Source organism: Apus apus, chromosome 17, assembly GCF_020740795.1.
Source record: "Apus apus isolate bApuApu2 chromosome 17, bApuApu2.pri.cur, whole genome shotgun sequence".
NCBI classification, from domain to species: domain Eukaryota; kingdom Metazoa; phylum Chordata; class Aves; order Apodiformes; family Apodidae; genus Apus; species Apus apus.
In genome coordinates, this window is record NC_067298.1 from 9,802,378 (window position 1) to 9,828,191 (window position 25,814).

Consider the following 25,814-nt stretch of genomic DNA (forward strand, 5'->3'; position numbering starts at 1 on the left):
TTTTTTTTCCTTTCTTTTGCCTTTTTTTTTTTTTTGAATGTGAAGAGTTGAAAAGCCTGTTTACTTTTTGTCTTTGATGTTGGGAGGATCTGGTTTTGATTAGATCAATACTCCTTTTTTCTCTCTTCCCCCCCACCCCCCCCCCCCCCTTTTTTTTTTCTTTCCCTTTCCCTGTGCAGAGAGGCGGCTCAGAGGATCCCCTGCTGACTCCAGGCAGAGGCAGGCAGAGGCACAGGCAGCTCCTGCAGGAACTGGGAGCTCCTCTGCCCACCGGGCTCCGGAGCCATGAGCAGCGCTGTGGTCCTCACCCACCTCCCAGACCCCAGCAGCAGCTTCAGGGAAGACGCCCCCCGACCCCCTGTCCCTGGGGAGGAAGGAGAAGCACCATGCCCACAACTCGCCACTTCGTTTCTCCCCAAAAGCCAAAGCTTCAAGGCTATGCCGGTGCCTCCTGCCCCGCGGAGGAATGAGAACGGACTCGGGGAGCCAGAAGGCAGTGCATCTCCTGACTCCCCTCTGGCCAGATGGACCAAATCCTTGCATTCCTTGTTGGGAGATCAAGATGGTGCCTATCTTTTTCGGACCTTTCTGGAAAGGGAAAAATGTGTGGATACCTTAGACTTCTGGTTTGCCTGCAATGGCTTCAGGCAGATGGACCTTAAGGATACCAAAACTTTAAGAGTAGCCAAAGCTATATACAAAAGGTACATTGAGAACAACAGCATCGTCTCCAAGCAGCTCAAGCCTGCTACCAAGACCTACATAAGGGATAGCATCAAGAAGCAGCAGATAGATTCTATCATGTTTGATCAGGCACAGACTGAGATTCAGACTGTGATGGAGGAAAATGCTTACCAGATGTTTTTAACTTCTGATATATACCTCGAATATGTAAGGAGTGGAGGAGAGAATCCTGCTTACATGAACAGCAATGGACTGGGGAGCTTAAAAGTTGTCTGTGGTTATCTCCCGACCTTGAATGAAGAAGAGGAATGGAGCTGTGCAGACTTTAAAAACAAAATCTTGCCTTCGGTAGTTGGACTATCCAGCAAGACACTGAGGGTTACGGCGAATGTCAGAGCTACGGAAACGATCGAGAACGGATACAGGTAAGGGAACCCCTGGAAACTGCTTTGTTCTAACTTCAGGGACTTTGAGAGTGCTTCTCGGAAGGCTGCTGGGGTGGTGTACTGGGGAGCTAGCAGGGATTGAGAGCAGGATGGGCTTCCTGTGGGGCTGGGAGCACGGGTGCTTCCCCACACCTCCAAACAGCGGAATTTGGAGGGTGTCAGTTTGGGTTGGGTTCCCCCCCACCCCCTCTGTACAGAGGAAAGCAAGATACTGTGCTCTCAAGCCCCATTGGCTCTTTCAGTTCTCCCAAGATCAAAAACTTCATAGCAACTATGTCCTCCGGACATACGTTAATTATTGGTTCAACTTTCAAACCTATTAAGAGCAGTAGTAGAGTAGATCATATAGACGCATGAATAATGTAACCTACTAGTTCCTCAACTCCACCATCAGCCAGTGTTTAACTATGTTGGTTATTGTGGGAAGCAATTGTGTGGTCATGGAGGAGGAAATGTATGTACTTACTACATCAAACTCTGCAACTTGCACAAAATCTGCTTTTATTTTGACCGTGTGCGTGTGATCTGCAGCCTCTCCCATCGCGTTGGGTGTTGGTACCGTGTCAGAGGCATTTTGGATGGCTCTGAGCCAATGCAGAGAGGAGGATACTTAAAATTGAGTACTGAAGCTAATAGAGACGTTCCAGGTGTAGAGTGGTAGTAGATCTTGGGTGCTCTCCTCTTGGCTGTGTGTTTTAAGCTGTTGAACTCATAAAAATGTGGTTGTGTCTAATGGCAGCTTGTCTGGATGCAGAGTGTTGTGTTGTGGCAGGGACCTCTTGTGCCCTTGGCTTGGGGCACACCTGGGTTGTGGAACCCTTCTCTTTTGTTAGAAATGTTGGTGGCACAGTGGTGTGAGGGTGAAGAAAGTAAGAGCCATCTCAAAGTGAAGGGGGGGATGGGAAGGAGAGACTCTTGATGAGCAAATGATGAGTTGTATAATCCTCTGAAAATGTATTCTTTCCTCTCCCCACCCTTGCCATAAATGTGGATTGTTGAATCAGGGCTGAGAGGAGAGGGCTCTGCTGGCAGATGTGCACTCTCCTCTGCTGGCCCAGGAGGTTGGGGTTTGGTATGGTGAGTGTTTGACATCTCGTTTACAGGAATTTTGAGAGTGTGTCTGTGATTCATGGACATCAAAGGGCATCGGGCTTCTCCTGGCAAGCTTTGCTGGAGGAGCCCTCCCCCTGCCCTGTGGAGAGCTTCCAGCTGTGCTGGGCTTTCCGGTGCCCAGCCCCTGGGAGCTGGGAGGGTGCTGAGGAGCCAGAGGCCTCTTTGCCCCTCTCTCTCTCTCCTAGAGTCCCTCTGCCAGTGGAGGGGTGATGGGCGTGGATGCAGACAGGAGGGCTGTGCCTGACCTGGCCTCTGGACCTCTCCTGCTGGGGGTCTGCATGGTGAGGGGGGCATTTGCTGGCAGCTGGTCTGTGGAGGACTTAGGTTTTGGGATCCTGATCTTGTGCCTGAATTGTTACTGTCTGAGCATCTGCTGTTCTCCAGAACCTGGTTTGAACTGCTGCCCTTCGCTTGCTTTCCAGGAGGGGGATGTTTGATGCTTTTATCTCTTGGCCTTTGTTGGTATTCAGTGCTGGAAGGGCTTGGCTGTAATGTTCTACCAGAGCTGCAGACCCTGCTGAAAACTCATGTGCTTGTCCAGGAGCAGCTCTTGCTGGCTGGTGGCTGCTTGCCTGATTAGTGCTGGGGGAAAAAACCTTTTCTTTTTTTCTTCTCTTTTTTGTCTGGGGATTAATGCAGCTTGCTCCTCACATGTCACATCTACCCTCCTAGGACATTAGGTGGTGCATTTTGCTTTGATCACCTTCTGTTGAATTTCCAGGAGCTTTTGCTCTCCATGGGGCCAAGAAATCTCAATGCAAAGCGAAGGAGGTCAAGCTGAGATGCTTCTCAGTTCCTCCCTGAGCTACCCATTTGTGAAGCCACTTGTGCGTGCATGTGCTAGAAGCTGATGAGCATATGGATGGGTTATCTCTCATCACTCAGCGTTTAGGGTTGCGTTTAGGATTGGAACTGAAGCTTGCACAGAGTTTCTTCTGGTGAGTGGCCAAACCACACCTCCCTCCTCGTGTGTGCAATGGAATTAAAGAATTTCTGCTCGGCATGTTACGGTTTTGAAGCGCTGGGCAGGCTCTTGCCATTGGCTTTGGTGTGATTCCAGCAGGGAAAGCTCTGGGCAGAGCACACCTGACGGCCGGAGCAGAGCAATCTCTGGTCAGCTCAGGATTTGGATGGGAGATCACCTGAAAATCCCAGGTCACGGAGTCATGGCCAAAAACACAGCAACCGGGAGACCGCAGGAACTGTACAAGTTGAAAGACTTTGGCCCCAGCATCAGTGATGGACAGGAACAGGAGAAGTCGAGTGAAAACACAGTGTTTGTGCCTGCCTGCAGAACAGGCACATGCTTAGAAACTGCTGGCTGTATATTTGGAGCCCTAATACAGGGAATATTTTAAACTTAGAACCTCCCTGTTTGTCCTTCAAAGTGACTCCCCTCCCCTGTAGGTTGTGGTGTGGTTAAAACTGGCCTCCCCACTCTCTGCTGGACCTGGCCCCCTGCTCCAGGAATTCCAGCTATTATTTATACGCGCTTCTAAATTTATCAGGCACGAGTTTGTGTACACAGAGAGTGGTGCTTCCTTTGCAGTGCCGCCGCGTAGCGTGGTTTTGTTCAGTCCAAAGTGGACTCATCTGCCTCCCATTAAGCTCTAACATCAGTGGGACTGGCCTTGCTTCAGGAAGTAGGGGGCTTCAGGTGGCCTTCTGCTGGCTTCCAGTGCTTCCTGGCCTTTGAACGGATCTGCCAGTGGAGCTCCATGAGTGTGAACTTACTGGAACCAAGTTTGGCTTCAATTATCAAAGTAAACCATGCCATTGTAAAGCTGTGCTCCAAGCAGTGTTCTGCAATTAGAGCATGCAAGCTGTGATTAACAGTTTTGTTAAAATATACTTATTTTTCAGGCTTGTGCATGAGTCTTTTTTTCCTTTGGTTTTTGTTTTCCTTTTTAACTTTAAACCCATGATTGCCCAGTGATGCTTGTCACAAGAAAATACTTAAGGAGTTTCAGTTTTGCCTTAAAATGCTCCTTGCAGATTTTCTGATCTTCCTGTGTGAATCTGGGGTTTGACTTGCCAGAGTGCTTTATTTCTAAGAAGCAGAGTTTGACAACAAAATAAAACCCCACGCTCTGAAACTGCACCCTCATAACAGGGCCTACGACCAAGAGCCCCTGAAATTCTCATGGCATTATAATGCCTCTGATATGCCCGCTGCCTAACATAGCATGTAGAGAGTTACACGCTGTGTGTCATCACATCAAGATAAGAATAGGCTGAGAAACATCAGACATTCTCCTTGAAGCTCCAGAGCAACTGCTACCTGACAGCTGAAAACACTTTGTGCAGGGGGCTTGGAGCTGGGGGGGTGTTTGTCTGCGCAGCATCTGCGGCAGGAGACCCCGCTTGCCGCTGGAATTTAAAACCCTGGCAGGCAGCTTGGGGCATCTGGGTGCAATTACTGTAGTGAGGTGGTCAAATGGAAAAAAAAAAAGGAAAAACAAAATAAATAAATAAAAACATGGCAAAACAGATTTGCCCCCCTATACTGGTTTTCTTAAAGGATGGGGGGGATTTCTCTTGGGCAGTGTGTTGGAGATGGAGTGTGGGGGCTGGCTTTAAAAATGTGTAACTTTGGAGATCTTTCTTGTCAGTGAGGTGTTGGTGGGTGAATTGGTGCTGCTGTCCAGTACAGGTGGGAAGATGAGTTAGCTCTGGCCACTTTCTCTAATGATACCTTTCCAAATGCTGTGTTTGGACACACCTCCTCTCCCTGTGCCATGTTCATACAGACCTGCTGCCTCCACCCCCACCTCAGCCTCTCCAGCCGTCATGTCTGCTGGAAGAGCATGGCAAAACAGTCCTGCATGCAACCAGGGATGGCCTAGACACCTCCTGGCACAGTGGGGGTCTTGTGTACCCCTGGGCCTTGTGGAGCATCCTGCACCTCTGAGCCTTGTGGTCCTTGGATGTGCTCTCAAGACCTCAGATGGTTTCAAATTAAATAGTTTTAATAGCTGCATCCCTTACACAGTCTACTCAAAAGCCCACCAAGGACCTGGGAAGTGACTCTTGGACTGCACATCCCCCTGAATCAGAGTAGAAGACAACACAGGTTTTAGAGGAACTTTTTTTGTAGCAGTAGTAGGATGACTTAGCTTTCACCCACATGTGGAATTAATTTATCTTTGAAGATTTAACTTCTTTCCTGTGGCATTCCTTACTATCTTCTTTTTCTTTTTTTTTTTTTTCCTCCTTTTGCCAGATTTATATTTTTTAACATCTTGATCTCCCCATCAGAAATGCCTTGGCCTCCTTTGGAAAGGAATGCAGCTCTGGCTGGGCTGAATACCTGCCTGCAGCCAGCCCCGCGCCTCTCATACCAGAGAGGCCCATCTTCCCCATCATGCTTCCCACTTTTTTTTTCCCCCACTTTAGAAAAAAAAAAACCCAACAACAAAAAAACAAAACCCCAAACTTTATCATTTGTGGAGGCTTCTGTTTTTGGTGTTGGCAGGGCAGGAATGTGTGGCAGCAGGGGTGCCTGGTTGGTTGGGAGGGATGAGAAGTGGGGTGGTGAGGGGACATTGCTGCTCACTTAAACCCAGCTGGTCCCCTCTGACCCCCGTGGGGGCAGGGAGGTGGAAAGCCCATTAAAAAAATCCTGCTGAGCCTGCTGGCACATTCCTTAGGCCCCCAAGTCCTGGGTAAGTGGCCCTAATTATTAAAATCAGCACTCCTTATCAGATGACAAGGCCCTTTGCTTTGATATACAAAGGCAGAAGCTTAACAACCCCATCTTCCCCTGGAAGAGGAACAAAATGTGCACCTTCACATAAGGCTTTCAAACCTCCCTGCATAATCCCCTTTATCACCTGCCCAAGATATGTATATTGATCTGGCTGGGAAGCTGGAGTGATAGGAGGTGGCTGGGTGGGGGGACAGCCAGGTCCCCCCTCATGGTGACCCTGCCACGCTCTCTCACAGCTCATGTCACTGCCCTTGAATTTTTCATGCATCTGCTCTTGTGGTCAAATGTCAGGCTGGGCTCAGGCTGGGCTCTGGGTTTGCTTCTCCAGGTGAAGCCAGGGGTGTTGGTATCAGTAACCCACGTGCCTGTTGAGAGAACCTGCTGGTCCCGTTCTCACATTCCCCATCCTCCTCTTTCCCACCCAACCCTATGCACAAAACCACAAGTTGAGTAAGTGCTAGGTTCTCCTAAAAATGGGCCTTTTTGTTGTGTGTTTATCTAATGCCAGGAAGATGCACCCATCTTTGTGAGTCTAAGCCTGGGACAGCAGATATCAGCCTTGCCCATGCCTCCTCTGGTGCATGGTGGTCCTGCTCCAGTAGTTTCAGGCGGTTCTCTTGTTTCAGGCATCACAGGTACTGTAACCTGTATTCCCAAAAGGGCCTTAACTCCTGTTTTCAGAGTAGAATTAAACATTTATTAGCTGGTGCCTCAATGGCTTTCAGTGGGACTTGAGCTATGAGCTTCATCTTTTGCCTGCTGATGCCAACAGCAAGACTCCTCCTGACCTCAGCAGTGCAGTGTCAAGCTCTAAGGACCCAAGTTTCTTAAGGTATCAAAGTATGTAGAGGAGCTTCCTGGAATTTCCTAAAGTGAGCTTCCAGTGCTTGAAGCAACATCTTCAAAGTTGGACTTTGGGTGTGTTCAGACAGAGCGTGTCCTGGTTGCAGCTGGCCAGGGCAGTGGGTGGTTAGTTGCTTCTGAGGAGGTTGAGCAGCCAGCATGCGTGGTTCTCACAAGGAGGGTGCTACCATGAAACTTGTCTGCCTTTCTCTAGCCCAAGACCAGCCGGTAACTCGGCTCCTGTTGTGCTTGTCCCTAGGTCCTTCAAGAGGAACGACCCCGTTAACCCATACCATGTGAATTCTGGCTATGTTTTCGCCCCAGCCACCAGCGCCAACGACAGTGAGATATCCAGTGATGCCCTGACGGACGACTCCATGTCCATGACGGACAGCAGCGTGTGAGTACCTCCTGTTGGCCAGCTCTTTTGGGAATGTGCTGTCTGGGAATGCCCTGTGGGGACTTAAAGGAATGATGGGCCCAGGGTCATGGCCCTGCTTCTGCTCACCGTTGACTGGGGGCTGCCCAGGCAGAGGCGTGTGCCCAAACCCAGAGGTGTGGCAGGGCTCGTGGTGGCCTGGCTCTTCATGCAGTCACCACAGGTATCAGATGGGGTAAAATGAATCCCTCTATTGCCATTTTGCAACTGCAGCTGAGCAAACATGTTTTCCCCTATGCTAATAGTGCTGCCTGACTAACCCAAGGAGTGTATCTCCCTGAGCCTTTGTCTTAAGGCCAGGCTTCCTTAACTAGTTATCAGTCATCAAAGAAGAGGAGATTACTTCCTGTAGGAAGTACTTTCTGTAATTAAGGTTTGTCATTGAAGTCAGAAGGTACATTAATAGGGCCAGTGACCTGAAGGGGCAAATAGCTGCTCATCTAGTGTGGCTGGGGCAGTCTTCAAAGAGCCATTTGAATGGAGCTGCATGGATCAGGCCTGGGTGTTTCAGGAGTATAGGGATGAGAGATGATGCTGGGGCTGAGCCCAGGAATTGTAGAATCTGTCTTTTCCTCCTGACTCTGCTGAGAAGTGTGCAACTGGGACCAAGTTGTTTGACCATTCTTCCCTCGATTTGCTTTCCCCAGCAGGAGAGCAATGGTGCTTTTGTGTCTGTAGAGGAGACAGTGAGACTCACTTAGTGCTCTTAAGGACCATTTTTTTCAACTGTGCAGAAGGCAGATATTCCTGTTTGTGTTTCATGAGTTTCACTGAAGTGCAAGTGCTCTAGAAAAGCCCACCTGTAAACAGAGTGCTACCTTCCTGGTCTTCATCTCATAGGTGAAACTTCTCCAGTGTCTCTGTCAGACATGTCCAGTGGTTACTGTGTGCTCCTCAGAGAGGTTTGCTTGCTGAGTTTTTAAAGTCAATGTGCATGATGATGCACAATGGAAAACAGGATTTACCAAAAATCCTTGATGCGTAAACAAAAGGGCTTTTTTTTTTTTTAATGCACATGTGTGTTTTGAACTGATATTATGGAAAAAAATAGTTTGTTGTCCCACCAGATTCCCTTATTGAACAATATTGGCATTAAATAAAAGAGCTGAATCATAGGGTGACTTCTTTATTTCTTCTTACTGGCTCTGGTTGTATGTGATCATGTGTCAACAGAGCATTCATTGGGTTAGTCATTTCTGGACCAGTGTAGGGTCACTTGGGATTCACAGGGCTAGGATTATACCCTCTCTTCACAGCAATGCCAATTGTAGGCCTTATACAGATGAGAGCACTGAGTGAGAAATAAAGTGCATGGTGGATGAAAGGCTTAACTGAATCGCTTTCAGCCCATTGTTAGTCCAGGGGAGCTTAGCGGGGATGAGAGGGCAGCAGCCCGCTTTGAAATTGGCTTGAACAAGTGAATAGGAGCTCCCCAGAAAGCAGCGCGTGAAAGGAGTCTGCCTGTTTTTTCCTGCTGTAACAATAGCCCGGGCAGGCTGTGAGAGTTTGGGGAAGCTTGGCTGATTAAACTGCCCGCAGCTCCAGGTTGGGGGGCGGTGGGACTGGGGGGAGAGGGATGGCGGAGCTTGGAGGAATATTTCCTGCTGCAGAACTGGTCCCCCCGGGCATCCCCAGAGCCACGCTCCGTCTGTGGGGCCACGCTGGGATGTTGGGTGTTTTTTTGGAAGTGGGAGAGGTAAATTGGCAGTTTCGAAGGCTGGCCTTAAAGTTAAGGCTGATGTGAAACTTCCTTTACGTTGCTGGTGCCAGGATTGCAGTGGAAGATGTGGGATTCACAGCTTTGCCTGGCTCCTGGCTCTGCTGGTCCCTGAAGGTGCTGGAAGGGGGCTTGGGGCACAAGCCCACCACCCTCTCACAGGCTGAGCCCGGCTGCTCTTCTGCCTGCGAGGTTTTAACCCCCCTTTAACAAACAGAGGACCCAGGTTTATTCTGTTTCGTCAGTGCGAATGCAAATGAGTTCTTTTGGCTGATATTGGTATCAACTGAAGAGGAAAAACTTGTTCTGGAAAAGTCTGTCAGACATAGCAGTAAAGTAAGGGTTGTTTTTTAAAAATAGATCTAAATCTGAACTGGGCTGGAATGAGGAGAGGTCTCCAAATAATGCCCATTCTGCTTGCCTTTTTTTTTTTTGTAATTACAGATGCCAGGGATCAGTCTGTGTGTATATTTTGTAATAGCCACAAAGCATCATGCAAATTTATATTTCCATTTCTTGACTTGGGGGGGGGGGGGGGGGGGAAGAGGAAAGGGGATTTTTTTTTTTTATTTGCTTATATCTTATTTATGGATTTACTTTGGACACAGGGGAATGCTGCTGAGCAAACTTCAAATATTACCTTATCTTACAAACCAGGCTTTTGATGTTGGCAAGATCAGAGGCTTGTTTCAGAGCCGTTGCCAAATGAAGATGGGAGTGAATGCATATGCGCATGAATCTGATATTTCAAAGCAGCAGTAAAACTACATTCAGGTTAGGTCAGGCACATCTGAGTCAAAAGGCTAAGATAATTGGCTCAGCTTAAATGGCAGCTGACTGGGTACAAGACTTCAAACTAGTGTTTCCCCCAGAAACAGATTGGCTTAGCCCCAGCCTGGTTAGCTGAAATGTTTGTAATTAAACTCTACTGTTTAGTGCCTAAACTCTGTAGCTCTTCAGCCCGCAGCTTTCAGTAGCCAAAAAAGTGAGTACAAGTGTTTGCTGCTGGAACAAGGGGAGAGGTGGCACCTGGAGAGCTGGGACTAACCTTGTCCTGCCCCAAAACCTCTGGCCAAGCTCAGCCTTTTCATTGCAAAGGCACTTTGGTCTGTTTCAGCATCAGGGTTCCCCCCATCCCCCTTATCCCTTGCTGCACCGAGCCTGGCTCCAGCTCCATCCATCTGTCCCTCCTGCAGAGGGATCACCCATTGGTCACCACCAGCCCTGGTGGTGTCCATTTTCCCTCGTTTTCTAGGGAAGGCCTAGGTTTAGACTGCACTCATCAAAGTGGCTGTAAAAGTCCCTCCCCGTTCCCCAGGCTGACTTTCCCAAGCTGCTCCACAGCCTTCCCATCCCAGTGAAATGCCTCTTTTTTTCTTTTTTTTTTTTTAAATCTGTATCTTTTTTATTTTTCTTTTTTTAATTCTACATGTTGTTACAAGTTGTAAAGCTCTTCTGACAAGACAGGGCTGTAAATCAGGGAGCAGGAGGTTTGATGTGGGGCTCTGCAGTGCAACCAGAATTGTTTCAGGAGGAAGTAGCAGCTTTTGTACCAACCTGAGCAAGGGCAAATCTTAAATGAGGTGAGGAGCTGCACTGTTGGGTCCCCACTCCTGCTCCATAGCTTGTCCCAGGATTGTCCCTTTGAGCAGAAATGGTCCCCTGAGCCTGGGGGCACCCCATGAGGAGAGGTGCCCCCAGCTCTGTGGCCACAGCAGAGGGGCTGGGGGTGGCATCTTGTGCTTGCAGACCTGGAGAGAGGTGAGGGGTGCACAGGAGAGCTCTGGGGCTCCCTGTTGTCCCTCGGTGATGTTCTTGGGTGCCTGATGTTGAACACATAGATCTTCATCTGCTTCTCTGCTCTTCTGCATCTGGCCTTTTGGACTGCCATTTACAGGGGTCATCTTCTCTTTCATTGGCTATGTCAATGGGATTAGTCCCATGGGTATGTATTCACAGATGTAATGTGCCCATGCTGGTGTTTTTTCTTACCTTTAAAATCCCCTATATTGAAGGTCTTCCCTAAAAGATGCTTATCTCAGTAAGCCTCAGTGAACAAATGCTTCTCTGAAGGTACAGATGGTTTGGTTTTCCCCTTAGATTTGCTTTTCCCACATCCTTCCCCAAAGCTAAGGCATGTCATGTCTCCTAAGCCCTGTTGCCCTGTGGGTTTGTGGAGCAGAAATACTTGGTGGCCACCAGTGGCTGCAGTTGGTGGCCATGGCCAGTTGTGATGGCAGGTGTGTGCAATGGGGACATCAGGACATGTAGCTGCTTTCACTTGTAATGTAACATGTGTGAGGAGATTGATGTTTGTCTTGTGTCATTGAGGACTTTCTCTGCTGTCCTGGCATTCTCTCTTTCCTGATAATGGCTTTTCCAAGTTTATTAAGTTGAAATTGTTCTGATCTTTCACTCCAGGCTTTGCAGCCTAATCTTGCTCATTAAAACAATTTAGTGGCAACTGGATGGTTTGGCCTGCAATAGTGTGCTTTGAACCTGGAACGTGGGGTGGTGGCATCCAGCCATCCTCCTCAGGAGAAGGGGCTTGGAAGGCATTCCCTTGTGCCTTGTCTCCAGCTGCATGTCCAGAACATGTCAGTGTGTTCCCACCACCACCATGGCCACAGGAGATGGCACACAGGAACGCCATGTCATGCTGGCTCCTCTGGCAGCAGCGTGGGGCCACCGCTGTCTGCTCCGCCGCCGCTGCTCCTCCTTGGGCAGGAGCTATTTTCTCCACTCAGGAGATGAGTCAGGTGTGGGGGCAGGTGGATGAAAGGGACGGGACCGGAGATCAAGGTTATTCAGCTAGTCTGAGGGAAGGGGTGGAATTAGACATTCAGGATCTCCAGGCATGCTCTTCCAGCTGTCCCCACTGTCTGTAGAAGGCCCTTTAATCCTAACTGAGGTAATTTTTTATGTGGCCAGATGAAAACACCCCATGTTGCCTCAAGCTGGCTGTGCAGGGGGCTGTTCCCACCGGTGCACCTTGCCTGGCTTCCTCTCATGGCTTCATGGCTGTGATCCACCAGGGCCGAGGGGAGCAATGTTGTTCCCTGAGGATACAGCCCGGCTTTGCTCATGCCTTGTGGTGGCTTGTCTGTGCCTGCCTCAGGGCAGGAGAAACATCTTGGATCTTAAGTGGGGCTGGAGATGAGGAGCAGCCTTTTGGTAGCCATCCATCTTCAGCCTTTTCCTTCTTCTTTCCACAGTGCCGACACTCCATGGGGTGTTTCACAGCTTGAGGAACGTTGTGGTCCCAGAGAGTGTGATTTGCTTGTGAAAAAGCAACAAAAATAAAGGGCAGGAGCAGAAACCTACCACTGGAAGGGCTTTTCTCTAAGAATTTGCAGAAGTGAAGCTGATGGGATCTTTGGGTGTCTTCCCATGCAGAGTTGCCTTCAGCTTGCTTTTCAGCTTTTGCTTAACTACTGCACATCCACATAGGTGGTGACACAGGCCCTTCCCAAGCTGCCAGATGTTTGAGGCTTCTCCTGGCTTCAGGTGACATCCAGAGGGCTCAGCACCCCTGGAAATGTTGGCCTGCGCATGTCTGGGTGATTTCAGAGGTGATGGAGGAGCATCTTGGGTAGAGCCTGGGGAGAGCTCTGGCTGATGGTGACCTCTCTTCCATGTGCAGAGATGGGATCCCCCCGTACAGAATTGGGAGCAAGAAGCAGCTCCAGCGCGAGATGCATCGGAGCGTCAAGGCCAATGGTCAAGTTTCTCTACCTCATTTTCCGGTAAGTTGAGGCGGGAGCTGCAGGGTCTGGGTTGTCCATGGGAAGTGCTGAGACTGGGAATGGGCACACGTGAAGGGAAGGGAGCAGAGGAGGAGAGCATTTCCATCCCTTTGTGATGCCAGATCGGAGGAGCTGCTGGGTGTTGAGCTGTGTGGTCTCAGCATCCTTGCAAAAACTTGCTTATGCACAGTCATGTTTGGCCTGTCCCTGAAAACCAGGTGCTAATTGGGACTTTTCCATAGCACTGAATTTGTCCTCCTGGTCCACATCCAAGCAGAGACGTCCTGGTTGGGTCTAGTGAGAGCCTTGGCTCTGTCCACCACCCTGACACCTCCACTGGTGCCAAGCAGACCAGGGTTTGGCCTTGTGCGTGTCGCCGAGGACCTTGGAGAGTGCAGGGTCTGTCAGCCAGTGGGAAGCAGGATCTCCACAAGAGAGATGTTTGCAGCAGATCCGTGCCTTGCTCTGAAGGGATCTGATCTGTGGTGGTGCCGTGCTCTGAAATTAACTCCCTGACTTGCTAATTTGGTTGACTTGCAGACTCCTGATTCCTGCAGTGAATAAACTGTTTACACAGATAAATATAAACTTATCTTGTCTTGAGATTAATATGCTAGAATTCCTCTTTCTGCTGTCTTAAGCAGCAAGAAATCATAGATTGTATTTCTGGTGGGCGGGGGGGGAGTTGGTTTATGTATTTTTTTCTTTTTGGTATTTTTTTTTCCCTTCCTCCATAAAGAAAGTTCTATAGCCTGAGCTTGTAAATTAGATTATTTTGTCCCAGGGCGTGCAAATCGACTTTCTCTGTAAGGCAGTGCTTTGATCAGGGACTGAATAGAGCCAGCTTGTGTAAGAGTGACAATTTCCAGCAGAGTGGCCTTTTTCTACCCTCACATCATTTCTGGAGCTAAGTGGTTGCCGGAGAGAGGCCCCACCTCATCTGGTGGGTAGTATGTGAAAGAGTTGGCAGTTCAGCTTTCTGCTCTGGGGGGGGGGAGAAGAGAGGGATAGTGGGGGTGAGGAGTGGGGTGCGTGGGGGCTGCAGCAGGGAGGGCAGAGTTGGGTGGGTGGTTTCTTTTTCCTCTTCCCCCCCCCCTTCCCCCCCCCCTTCCCCTCCATATTTGCTTCCTTTGGCAGAAATTCGCATTTTGCCTTTTTATATTCTGCACTTGATTTGGAGATGTTCCCTTTTTCCCTTGATAGATCTGCTTGAGGCAGCCAAGCTCAGCAGTGTAGCACCGCTAGCCTGCAGCAGCTTTCTTCATTTTCTGTACAAAGAGATGGGGGGGGGGGAGAGATCTAGGACACTGTTGAGACAACACTACCTCAAAGGTGCCCAGTGTGTAGCCAGGAAATAAATTACCAGCACTTCTCTGATCTGCAACCGTTTGACTTCTTTTTTCTTTTTTTTTCCTTTTTTTTTCCCTTTTTTTTTTCTTTTTTTTCTCCTTTCCCTTTTTCTCCCCCATCTTATTTTTTTTAATTTCCAACTCCTTTCTGTTTATACTCACTTTATTCCTTGAGTTAAAGTCTCTCCCTCCCACCTCAGAGGTTTTTTCGTGTGTGTGTGTGTTGGGTTTTTTTTTTGGTGTGTTTTTTTTTTTTTTTTTTTGATGTTTGACAACAGTCTTTGAAGATTTTCTACTTCAGAGTAGCTACTGATGGGCTGGTTGTACTACAGAGAGAACAAGCAGGGTTCCTCAGAGTGCGACCAACTGCTCCTGCCGAAGGCAAACGCTGGTGGGGAGGATGTCACTCCATGAGGCCACAGCACTAGCTCATAAAAATCCAGAGCAGACCATGCCTAGTTGCGGTCGTCTTTTCATCCAAACATGGAGACACAACAAGCGTAGCGGGGCCGGCGATGCCGACTCCGGCTAAGCACCCGCGCCCCGCGCCGAGCTAAACATGCCTTGTGCCTTCTGTCCCTGCTCCTTGTAGAGGACCCACCGTCTTCCCAAGGAGATGACCCCGGTGGAGCCGGCCGCCTTCGCCGCAGAGCTCATTTCCCGGCTGGAGAAGCTGAAGCAGGAGCAGGAAACCATGGACAGTCTGGAGGAGAGGCTGCAGCAAATCAAGGAGGTAGGAGGAGGATTAACCCTGCTGGGGATGGGGGAAGCTCACTGCTTGCTGCCTGTCTGGGGGGGTGGGAAGGGGCTGTGTCCTGCCCATGGTGGGGGGACATGTTTCGTGGCACTGTGGTTCCTAAGCCCACAGGGGGAACGTCCCGGGGTGCACCTGGTCGGCTCCCCCCATCCCCTTGCATTTATTCCTCTCCATCACTTGGCCATCAGGATGAGGAGAAGGAAGGCTCGGAGCTCCCCGCCAGCCTGCAGAGCAGTCGGGAGATGGTGACCCCCCAGCATCCGCAGCACCCGCTCTCGCTCCTGCCCTCGGGCAGCTACGAGGAGGACCCCCAGGCCATCCTGGACGAGCATCTCTCCCGTGTGCTGAAGACCCCCGGCTGCCAGTCGCCCGGCATGGGCCGGCACAGCCCCCGCGCCCGCTCCCCCGACCGCCTGCCGATGGGCAAGCTGCAGCCCAGCGCGGCCTCGCCGGCAGCCTGTCCCTTGGTGGGTAAGGGATTTGTCACCAAGCAGACCACCAAGCACGTCCACCACCACTACATCCACCACCACACCGTGCCCAAGACGAAGGAGCAGATCGAAGCGGAGGCGGCTCAGCGGGTGCAGTGCTGCTGCCCGGCAGGCAGCGACTACTTCTGCTACCCCAAGTGCAAGGGCCACCCGAAAAACACAGACCCCCCTCTTCCTGTGCTGGAGCCCTTCGGGTAAGTCACCAGCATCCCTCACCATCACCCCCAGACCCTCACCCCATCATCCCCCCATGGTGGGGCTGATGGGGGCAGCCCTGCAGCGGCACAGGGGGTGACAATGGTCTCCTGTCCCCTTCTTGCCACCAGCAGGACGGGCACGTTGCCGAAGAGGCCGAGCAGAGGAGTGGAGAGCGTGGCCCTGTCGGCTGGGGACGGGGGGCTGCCCGGCCCCGGGGGGGTGCAGCTCCCGGGGGGTGAGGCCGACCGGGCACAGAACGTCTGGCAGTGGATGCTGGAGAGCGAGAGACAAAACAAGCACAAGCCCCATAGGTAAATAGGCAGCTGTCTGCAGCAATATCGCTCCCGGTAAATATTTATATATTACACGGGCTGTCTATTTTTACAATCGCTAAAAACAAATGAGACTCTTTGCTCCTCCGGTTTAATATAAAAGCTGTTCCGCAGAACCAGAAAAACCACAAAAATGTCATGTTTTTGGCAATAAACCTCCTTTCATGTTATGACAGACTTTTGAGAGGGAGCGAGCAGAATAGGAGCTGCTATTAAAGTCATATTTTCCAGCTTTTCTAACCCGACTTCTTCCCCTCCCCAAGCACACAAAGCACAAAGAAGGCCTACAGCTCCGACTTCGCCAAGGGGGCCCCCGGCCGCCACCACCCCTGGGGGACTGGCAGCCACCCACGTGGGGCACAACCCGCCCACCCCTTCGTCCAGGACCCCGCCATGCCCCCGCTCACCCCACCCAACACCCTGGCACAGCTGGAGGAAGCGTGCCGCCGGCTCGCCGAGGTCTCCAAGCCGCAGAAACAACGGTAATGGCAGCGGGAGGGATGGTCCTGGTCCCACCGTTGGGTATGGGGAGAAGCAAGAGGAGGAGAGGGTTGGTTGGGTGCTGGTTGGGCTCCTCTTCAGCCAACACTTGGGCCGGTGGTTGGCAAGGCAGTGGGAGAACGTGAACACAGTGTCCTCCATGTCTAGGTAGAGGGTCAGCCATGGGGCCAGGACCCTGGGGACACGTGACAGCACGGCTTGGCCCAGCCCCAAGGATGAGCCTTCTTATTCCAACCCCACCCTACCCTGGCACAAATAGTTTGAATCCTAGACTATTACTTCCACTCTTTTGATGGCTGTAATTTGCCCATTTTTCCTCTGGGACGGACTCCAGCTACATTCCAAGTGGAGAATTGGACTGGTTATCATTCATTTGGGTAGGAAGGATAAATTAGCCCACAGCATTTTTAATTCTTCCTTTGATTGTTTACAACATGTGAGGGTTGATACAAAGAGCGAACTTAATGACCCACAGGAGACTTCAATTAAGAAGATTGTATTTCAACAATTTTTTAAGTTACTATTCTTTTTTTTTTCACTTCTTCCCCACTTGCCCTCCCCCCTCTCCACTTCAGATGTTCAACCTCAAATCAGCAGAGGGATCGAAACCACTGCGCGGCCGTTCAGGGGGGAAACACCCCTTTCTGCAATGCAAGTCTAACGACAGAAGAGTGAGTATTGCACGGCATAAAAGGATTGGGAAATATATATATATATATAATAATTATCTTTTCATTAAATGGATTGTGCTTTGAAAGGAGAGGAAATTCTTATATCTGAAATTTCGTCTTTCAAACATTCTTCTTAAAGAAAGAACAAAACATTTGCAAATCTTGTCTCTGGCTCTTTTTAACTTGCATTCCTGTAAAGTGGACAAAGATTGGATTAGTCTAATTACAGGATGGTTCTTTTAACAAGAAATCTGCTACAGAGAGGTCTAAAATGGCCTAAATAATTAAAGTTTTCTTTCTTACCCTCTTCATCTTAAGCAATGAGTAATGTTTGAAGTCCGGACTGAGCCACCTGACTAGAGCCTTTCATTTTTAATTGGTTGACCTTAAGTCCACCAGCTGTCTTTGCTAGCAGCTTTTTTTCTGAAGCCACTCTACAAAGACTTAGAACAAATTAGGAAGACTAAATTACTGCGGACTAACACTTTGTGACCTTTTGACATGCCAAGTGTACGTTGCCTCAGAAGCAGTTGTAGATTTGGCTGCATGGCATTCACTAGAGCGTTGCCATTTTGCTGGGTAATATTGTTTTAATTACTCTTTAAGAAGGGTTTCTCAGTGCAAATGACAAGATCCAGTTTAATTTTATCCTCACCGGGAAAAATAAAGATTACTCCTGTGCTTCAGGTGAAGAGTCTGGTGGTGGTTTTGCTTTGTTAGCTGTTGGTGGTTGCAGGTGGTTTTGTGCAGGAGAAGAAAGCTTGGCAGATGCTTTGTGTGAGGGCAGGTGAAACGAGCCTTTTAAAACCAGAGGTGTTCAGTACTGGGGCTCACTAGGTTGGGCTTAGCCCATGGTCAGCCCTGCCCAAGCTCACCTGGGCTGTGGTCCTTCTCTGATGCTTCCAGCAAGGATCTCACCTCCATCCCTCAGTTCTCCCATCCATAAGATGGGATGAGGTCTCTGCTACCAGTGGCTGGGCACTTCGGTTCCCACCAGCACAGTGAGCAGGAGCTGGTGTGGGAGCCCAGAGAAGGGCTGTGCAAGCACAGCATGACACATGCACAGCGAGTACGGGAATATCTGACTTCTTGGGTCACACCCAGGATATTTCTGACCAGGGATACGTGTGGCACGCACAATGCTGGGTGGAGGGTGGTGAAACAGCTTGTTGTCAAATGGAAAATAGAGGGGTTTGTGTGTTTTCTGTTTCTCAGCCACAAAGAGCCAAAGAAACTGCCAGTTGTTCACACCTCTCAGTCGAGTGAGTTGGTTGTCACCTATTTTTTTTGCGGAGAAGAAATTCCCTACAGGAGGATGTTAAAGGCCCAGAGCCTGACACTTGGGCACTTTAAAGAACAGCTGAGCAAAAAGGGAAATTACAGGTAAGAATCTGTCATTTGCTTGTTCTTTAGTATATTCTGGTATGTCAAAAGAATCAGCAGATACTTTGCAGGGCTACCCACAAGGGACACATTTGCCTTGCCTTTCCGAGGCTGTACATGTTGTTCTCTTCCCACCCAAACCAAGAGCAACTTGGAGACTGAGCAAGGGGTCCTGAGCTGCCTCATGGCTGTGGGGCCACCTCCTCTCCATCTCCCTCTTCAGCCTCCTCCCCCAGTTGCATAAGGATGCAGGCTGGCAGGCTTTGTGCTCTAACTCTTGTCCAAAAAGCTGGAATACTAGTAAAAGCTAGGATGGCCTTGTGGTGAAGGCACAGCATGGTGGGGTTCAGTTTCCAAACTGGGGTCAGCATTCATCTTGGTGCTGGCCTCCTGCTTTGCCTACTCATGTTGTTGTTTTTTTTTTTAATTTTTAATATTTTTTTTGCAATGATGTGACACTAAATGAGGTCAGTTAAAGGCTGGGATGGTGCATCTGAATGGACGTAGCTGACGTGCAGTGAGCTTGCTTTTTTAATTCATTAGGGAAAAAAAAAAACAAAAACCTCTGCCCTGCAGGGGAAGCTCCACCAGTGATACCAAGTTCCTTCTCAGAAATGCCAACAAACCCTGCCTGTCTGGTTTCCAGGGCCCAGCTCCCAGTTTAACCAGTTTGCTGCTTCCCCTGCTCTTCTAGTTCTCATGGCAGTAGCTTCACATTGGCTATTTTTCCTGTACTTGCCCAGTGGATCTGGGCATTAGTGGAATCAACTGTTGGCCACTTCTTCTGCAGATGAGCAGAAAAGGGCAGGTCCAGCTTTGAGTTTGGGCTTTGCGTTGAATTGGGTTGGGCTTCAAAGAGCCAAGAGGCCTCCCCTGTACTGGCATCCTCTGATTCAGCCTCCAGATGGTCAGTGGGGTTTGGTACGAGAACTTCCCAGCTGGTGCTCTATCACTGGTGTGTCTTTAGCTTTAGCAAGTTCCACCTATGCAGATCAGAGGTAGGTCACCCAAGGGCACTCTCTGGCTGGGGGATGCTGAGCTGGGGGCCCATCTGTGGCTGTTGCACAGTGGGGCTGAAGTAATGCCAATCTTTCCCCAAAACCATCTTTGCAGCCCGTCCAGCTGCCATCAGCTGGCAGCAACCTGCAAATACACCCAACCTGGACAACCTCCAGGAGAGGTCCTTGGACTTCTTGCACCCTTGTGCCATTTTCCAGCCCCTGAAGCCTTTCCCAGCCTGGTGTCCTCCTGCTGATGCAGCCTCATGCCCCAGTTGCAGACCAGTTTCCATGGCCTCACCACTGGTCTGTTGCTGCTCCAGTGGCTCTGTAGTTCCCACCCTCTCAAAGAAAAAAAAAAATCCCTTTTTTGTTTGTTTGTTTTCTATGACTTTTTTTGTGTCTGTGTGATTCCTGAGTGCAGGAATAGGCTACTACTAAAAACCTCTGTGGCCTGAAAGTCCCTCCAGGTGCAATTATTTGTGCCTTGTCAGACTGTAATTACTTTAGAAAATGTTTTTAAGTGACTGACAAGGATGAAACAACGTTTGGCTTAGATCTCACCCCTTTACACCTGGGTAAAGACAATACAGAAATTTATAAAAGGAACTTGGGTACGTGCCCAGTATTTTATCTTGCACAGACACAAGGTGAAACTAATTACACAAATGTGTGTACCTCCAGGGAATCATTTTGATCTAAGCTTTGACTTTTGGCTGGACTTTGAGTGAAACTGCGGGTGACCTTCAGGGAAGAGGTCCGCAGTGCCCGGAGTAGCGTGTGTGTTATGGGGAGGCACTAACTAGGCTGCTTTGGTCACATCTGGCATTGATTTCTTTTTAAGGCACATTTAATAAGCATGTCTTTGAAGCCCTTGCCTTTCATTTAATGCACAAAGACATGCAGAAATGCTCCACTCTCCAAATTCTTTATTGATTGGATCAGTTTGCGAGGCGGGTACCTCGGGCTCCCGCGATGCCAGAGCCGTGGGGCAGCCGCCGGGAAATCGCTGCTTTGCTTTCCTTCCCCCTCCCCTCCCAAAAAAAAAAAAGGAAGAAAAAAAGAAGGAATTAAGCAGTGATTTAATACTGATGGCGTTAACAAAAAACAAACATACACACACAGAAAAACTGGGTGGTGTCGGGTAATCTGAAGATGGCAGCGGTTCAAAACGGAGCTGTAAGGCCAGGCCTGCTCGCCTAGATTGGTGCCAGATGTCCCAAAAAATAAAATAAAATATTAAAAAAAATGGAGCAAAGCTTGCCACATAAAATATGTTTCAATGGAAAGACCATTTCTGAGCAAATAAGAGCAGAGTGACTTGTTTGAAGATGATGTGGGGATTTTTTATTTTTTCCTTCTTTTTATTTTTAAACTTTTTTTTAGCCCCTTTTCTCTGTGAAATCAGGTTGTAATTATGTAAAAGGTCATAGTGTATTTTCTCAAATGAAAATTTTGTAAACACAGCCAGGGCTTGGGCTTGTGGAGGAAGTTATTGGGAAGAGCAGCTGTTATCTGGAGAGGGGTGGAGAAGGGGAAAGGGAAGAGAAAGTTCTTTGTAATTCGTTCAAACTTCCCTTGGGTTTTTTTTTGTTTTGTTTCAAGGCTGCTGGCCTGGGGAATTGTGGCCTTGACCTGCAGCATGAAAGTTGGTGGGAGTTGAGCCATTGACTTCAATGAGTGCAGGCTCTGAAGGACTTAAGTAAGATGTTTTTCCTTGCTGAGCCATTAAAGATGCAACATGTGTCAGTTCAGCTTGGAATGACTTTCCAGAAATAAGTCCTAACCATACCTTGACTAAATGGAGCTGGTTTCATCTCTCTGACTAAAAAGCCAGCTTTTATCCCCTTACCAAAATAATTTTAACATACCCTAAAAATAAATAGTTTTGTTACTATTTGGAACATGGGTAATAGAACAGTCACTAATAAATAAATAAATAAATACATTCTAAGACCCTCCCCTGGCTCTTTCAGTTTTCATAGTAAAAGTGAGTTTAAGTTGAGCTAAAAAAATAATGATTGCAAAACTCCTTTCCTCTAACAAATATCTGCCAATCTCATAGAACTACAGGGGAGCAGGGTGTAGGGGTTTTTTTTTGGGTAATCCATCTGATGAAGGTTTTTCCATCCCTGGAGCTCAGATGGCAGAGCACTTTTCCAAGGGAGCAGGCATGTCCGAGGAGGTGTGCGGCAGCAGACGGACAGGCTCCCTAAATGCTACCCCTCTGAATGGAAGCCCTTCATTTGTGCATATGCAATTAAGCAGCCTTAGAAGGAAGAAAGCTCCAAACGGGATAAAAGGAACCTTTAATCAAGAAGCTGAACGGTCTAATTCAGGATAATAGAGGGGTCCTTACTGTTTGACACAGGAGGGGTGGGGGGTGCTTTTTGTCTCTGGGAGCGTTGGCTTCATGATCTAATGACCCGGAGCAAAAGAGCAGGAATGCAGGACACTGCTACTTGACCTCCCCGTGTCACTGGACCAGGGGTGCTCCCAGCGTAGGGAAACAAATCCAGGAGTTTCTGTCACTTAAAATGGATACCAGGTGAATTAGGCAGTTGGTTGTTTCCAATGTGAGGCTCCTGGGTTTTGTTTCCAGCAGGAGTGCCATAGAGTTCCAGGTTTTGCATTGCAGGAAGCTGGGGTGGTTTTCTTTTCATCCATCCGTGTGCCTAAAAAGTCTCTCCTTTTAATAACAGTTGCTAATTTTAATGTTGGGCTTCATCTTTGAAACAAGAAAACACATGAAAGAAAGAAGGTGGGGAGAGAGGGGAACCTTAAGAATGCTTAGCTTTGAAATTCTGTTTATTTATTTTTAAAATAAGATATTTGACCAGCAATCACTACACTTTCTAATTTTCTTTATGGCTGAGGATATCCACTGCCAACACGTATAATCTACTCACTGTAGAAGCTGTTGTGACCACTGAGGAGCATGCACAGCCCTGCTCCCTCCAGCCCATCACCATCCTTGCTGCCCCAGGGATACTTTCATGTTGCTGGAACTGAGGTTTCCCTGGCCATGCTGGGCGCTGGAGGAGCATCCTAGAAGGGAGAGACTAGAAACGTTGTGGTTAAAAGAACTGCCAAAGCATCCTTTGCATTAGCTTTTGACTTTTTTTAACTGTGTTTTAATTCTCCTTACCACAGATACTACTTCAAAAAAGCAAGCGATGAGTTTGACTGTGGTGCAGTGTTTGAAGAGATTTGGGAAGATGAAACCATCCTGCCCATGTACGAAGGAAGGATTCTTGGGAAAGTAGAAAGGATCGATTGATGGCATCTGTGTTTCTTAAGAAAAGTTAAGCTAGAAAAGTCTTGGGACACACAAGAGTAGTGATGACAAGGAAATAAAAAACAAAACAAAACTCTGAAGGAAAAGTTTCAAACCAATGAAGAACAAAAGTGAAGTCTGTGAAGACTTTGCTGAATTAGCCTTAGAGGGGAAAAAAAAAAAAAAGGCATTTATTATTCATGAGTTGGGTACTGAGATGATAAAAACCCTGAACTATTTATTAAAAACATGACCACTGTTGGCTATTGGAGATGCAGACCGTGTTTGAGAGACTTCCATACATAATATATGATTTCCTGGGGATCTGAAATGTGTGGACTAAGAGAAACTGTGTATAGCTTACCTTAACAGTAATCCTTATTGATATTTATTGAACAGTCTGTTTTCCCTTAAGTCCAGTTTTTGGATATGCTGCTTTAACAATGGAGAAAGAAGAGAGGGGCTAGGAAAGGGGTGATGGGAGGAAGGATTATTTTATTTTTTTATCTTGTTCCCACTAGCTAAAATTTAGGAGTTTGGCTATGAGCTCATTCATGATTTTTTTTTTTTTAAGGGGGAGGAGGGAAGAAGTGACATTGTGCCCAGTACTTCTCCAAGTGAAGATAAAACTTTTCTAAAGAAATAATACTAATAATAATAATACAAGCAGAAATAGAAATACTGTCCTACCATTCATCTAGTGACCAGTGCATTTGAGTCTATGCTGCTCTAATTTGAAATAAAGGTCTTAAGAGCTGAATACATCAGATGCAATATAACTACAGCCACTTGTTAGTTTGTCCAGGGTGAGGTTTTTGCTTTGCTGCTGTCAGGGCTGAGGGGGCCGTGCAGTGCCCAGTGCCCCTCTAGGTTGAGGCAGGGTAGAGCAAAACCCTGTAAAGCAGCCATCCAGTTCCCGTTTCCATACTTAGCTCACCAGAAGGACACTTTGCAAAAGCCAGGTTAAAAAAATAAATCAACCCAGTGTGTGTCCCACCTGGCCAGCTCAGTCTGTGTAGCCAGTCCAGGTCAGTGTCAGCACAGCTTGGAGGTCACCGCCCGGTACCTGTGGTGGGGCAGGCTCAGAGCATGTGGAGCACCTGGTTCATTGTCTGGTGTTTTTTTTGGTCGGGGTTTTTTGCTTGTTTGGTGTTGGGTTGCTTTGGGCCTTACCTTCCCAACACCCCTGTGGGCCCATGGGAGGTGTGGGTGAAGGTTCTCCACGACCCTCGTGTGTGCGTGGGTGTTGGGACCGAGCGACCCTTTCCCGAGCAAGACCTTGCATTTCTACAGTTGGGTTTTGTGTTGATTAAGTTAATCTGTGCATTCTGTTTGCCATTGCTACTTTGTGTAAGTCTGTATATATTGTAGAAAACTGTATGGTGAAAATATTAATACACTATCTCTAGTGTTTTTAAAAATTAATCAGTACAGTACCTGTGCCTGCATGGCCTTACGAGACCATGCGTCGCCCTATATTCAGGGTTCAAGCTTTCCCTTGCTTGTTTAAGGGGTTTATGTATAAATATATTTTATGCCTTTTATTACAAGTCCTGTACTCATGACTTTTGCCATGGCATTTTGTTCTACTTATACTGTAAATTATGCATTATAAAGAGTTTCATTTAAAAAAAAAAAATTACTTGGTACAATAATTATTGTAATTAAGAGATGTAGCCTTTATTAAAATTTTATATTTTTCAAATTAATATTGTCTGACTTTTTTTTTTTTTTTTTTTCACCTTTAATTCCCTAAAAGGTTTCTTCTCGTATATGGTGGTAGCTGGGAAGAAGCAACTGAGCCTTGGCAGGAGCTAAGTTGCAGCTCAAGTCAGGCAGGCAAAGGCTGGGGCTGCACCTCAGTGCAGTGATTAAATCATGTACAGCTTCAGCTGCAAGTTTAGCACAGCCCTAGTGCAGGGCCAGGCCTCCCCAGGCTGGGGAAGGAGTGGGACTTTCTTCTCCTGCTCTAAGAGGGCTGGTGAGGCCAGGGTGGGCTGCTGGAAGGGAGCAGCAGGTGGTCCTGCTGCTGGATTTGTGGCACATCAGAGGGCTTCATGGTTAGTGATGGGGGGTGGTGACAGCCTTACCTGGGTGTGGTTGGGGTGGGACCCCCTCACCTGCAGCACCTGCCAGAGCAAAGTCCTGGAGAACCTGTTGGCTGAGAGGAACTGGGGAGAGATTGGATGGATGTGGCTGAGCAGGACAAACGCTGGGGAGCTCTGACCCTGCGCCTTCCCTTTCTCTGGTACAAAACCTATTTTATAGCTGAACCAGTTTAATTTGTGCCTGAGGGAAGCTGCCCATTCCAGGGATGGATTTGTTTCCCAGCTGTCACCCAGACCTTCCCCAGCTCAAGCAAGTAACCCCGGGAAAGCAATTGTGGAAATACTTTTGGTCCATCCTGTTGGTAACCAAAGCCAGCCCCTTTTTTCCTGCTACACCAATGGCACCTACTAGTTTTGGTGTTTTTTTTTTTTCTTCTTCCTCCTCTCTCCACCCTATTTTTTCTATGAGGTTTTACATTATCTGGGTTATTTTGTGTGCAGGAGAAGACTTCATTTAAAACATCAGTAAAACTTCTATCAAAGGGCCCCACTTCACACCGAGTACACAGAGCTCAGGACTGTATCCTGCAGTTCAAGGGAGCTGCAGGCAGTTTTACACATTTAAATGGATGGTGCCTTGTTTTAAAAAAAAAACATCTGAAGTTCATGGGGCTCATCTTAATTGATAAGCTGGACATAACGGATGGGTGTAGGGAGACTTCAACAACATAAGGGAAGAAAGGTATTTTTTCCCCCCTCTCTTTTTATAGTCTACCATCAAAGGTTGGGAACTTAGCACTACATCATAGTATTATTTTTCTTCTGCTATTAAAATGAATCACACTGTGCCTAATTCTTCTTGGGAAGATGAATGTGTTTGAGGCAGCTTGAAGCCATTCAGTGCCTCACAAGCCTTTGCATCTTTCTATCAATGTTCCAAAATACTCACCTCTGTTTTTTTGGATGTCTGTAGAAACAAAATATAAAATGGCTTCAAATACATGGCAGGCTGTTTAGCAGAGATGAAAGGGTGTTTGAATAGTCTTTTAAAAATGAATGAAAAGTGAATACTCTCTTCTGTTTCAATTATAAGTGGGACATGAAGCTCGTTA

At 48.1% G+C, this 25,814-nt stretch overlaps 1 protein-coding gene across 2 annotated transcripts; it reads left to right on the forward strand.

Moving 5' to 3' along the window:
* Positions 1–285: 285 nt before the first annotated feature.
* On the forward strand, positions 286–24,363 carry AXIN2 (axin 2). Of its 2 annotated transcripts, none has more exons than XM_051634576.1 (10): positions 286–1,109; positions 7,055–7,195; positions 12,595–12,697; positions 14,639–14,779; positions 14,992–15,488; positions 15,621–15,803; positions 16,088–16,306; positions 16,901–16,996; positions 18,212–18,379; positions 22,531–24,363. In XM_051634576.1, exons 1-10 carry the CDS (start codon positions 286–288, stop codon positions 22,655–22,657), a joined length of 2,499 nt encoding a protein of 832 aa, XP_051490536.1. In that variant the 3' UTR covers positions 22,658–24,363. The 2 variants fall into 2 exon arrangements, with proteins under 2 accessions (XP_051490536.1, XP_051490537.1); XM_051634577.1 differs by having other exon boundaries at positions 15,624–15,803.
* The last annotated feature ends 1,451 nt before the right edge of the window (positions 24,364–25,814 follow it).

Excerpts from the sequence above, each read along its gene's own strand:
- AXIN2 (XM_051634576.1), top strand. The coding sequence starts at position 286 with ATGAGCAGCGCTGTGGTCCTCACCCACCTCCCAGACCCCAGCAGCAGC. Across the intron at positions 16,997-18,211 it reads GCAAGTCTAACGACAGAAGA|CCACAAAGAGCCAAAGAAAC; the intron begins GTGAGTATTGCA and ends TCTGTTTCTCAG. Across the intron at positions 18,380-22,530 it reads AGCAAAAAGGGAAATTACAG|ATACTACTTCAAAAAAGCAA; the intron begins GTAAGAATCTGT and ends TCCTTACCACAG.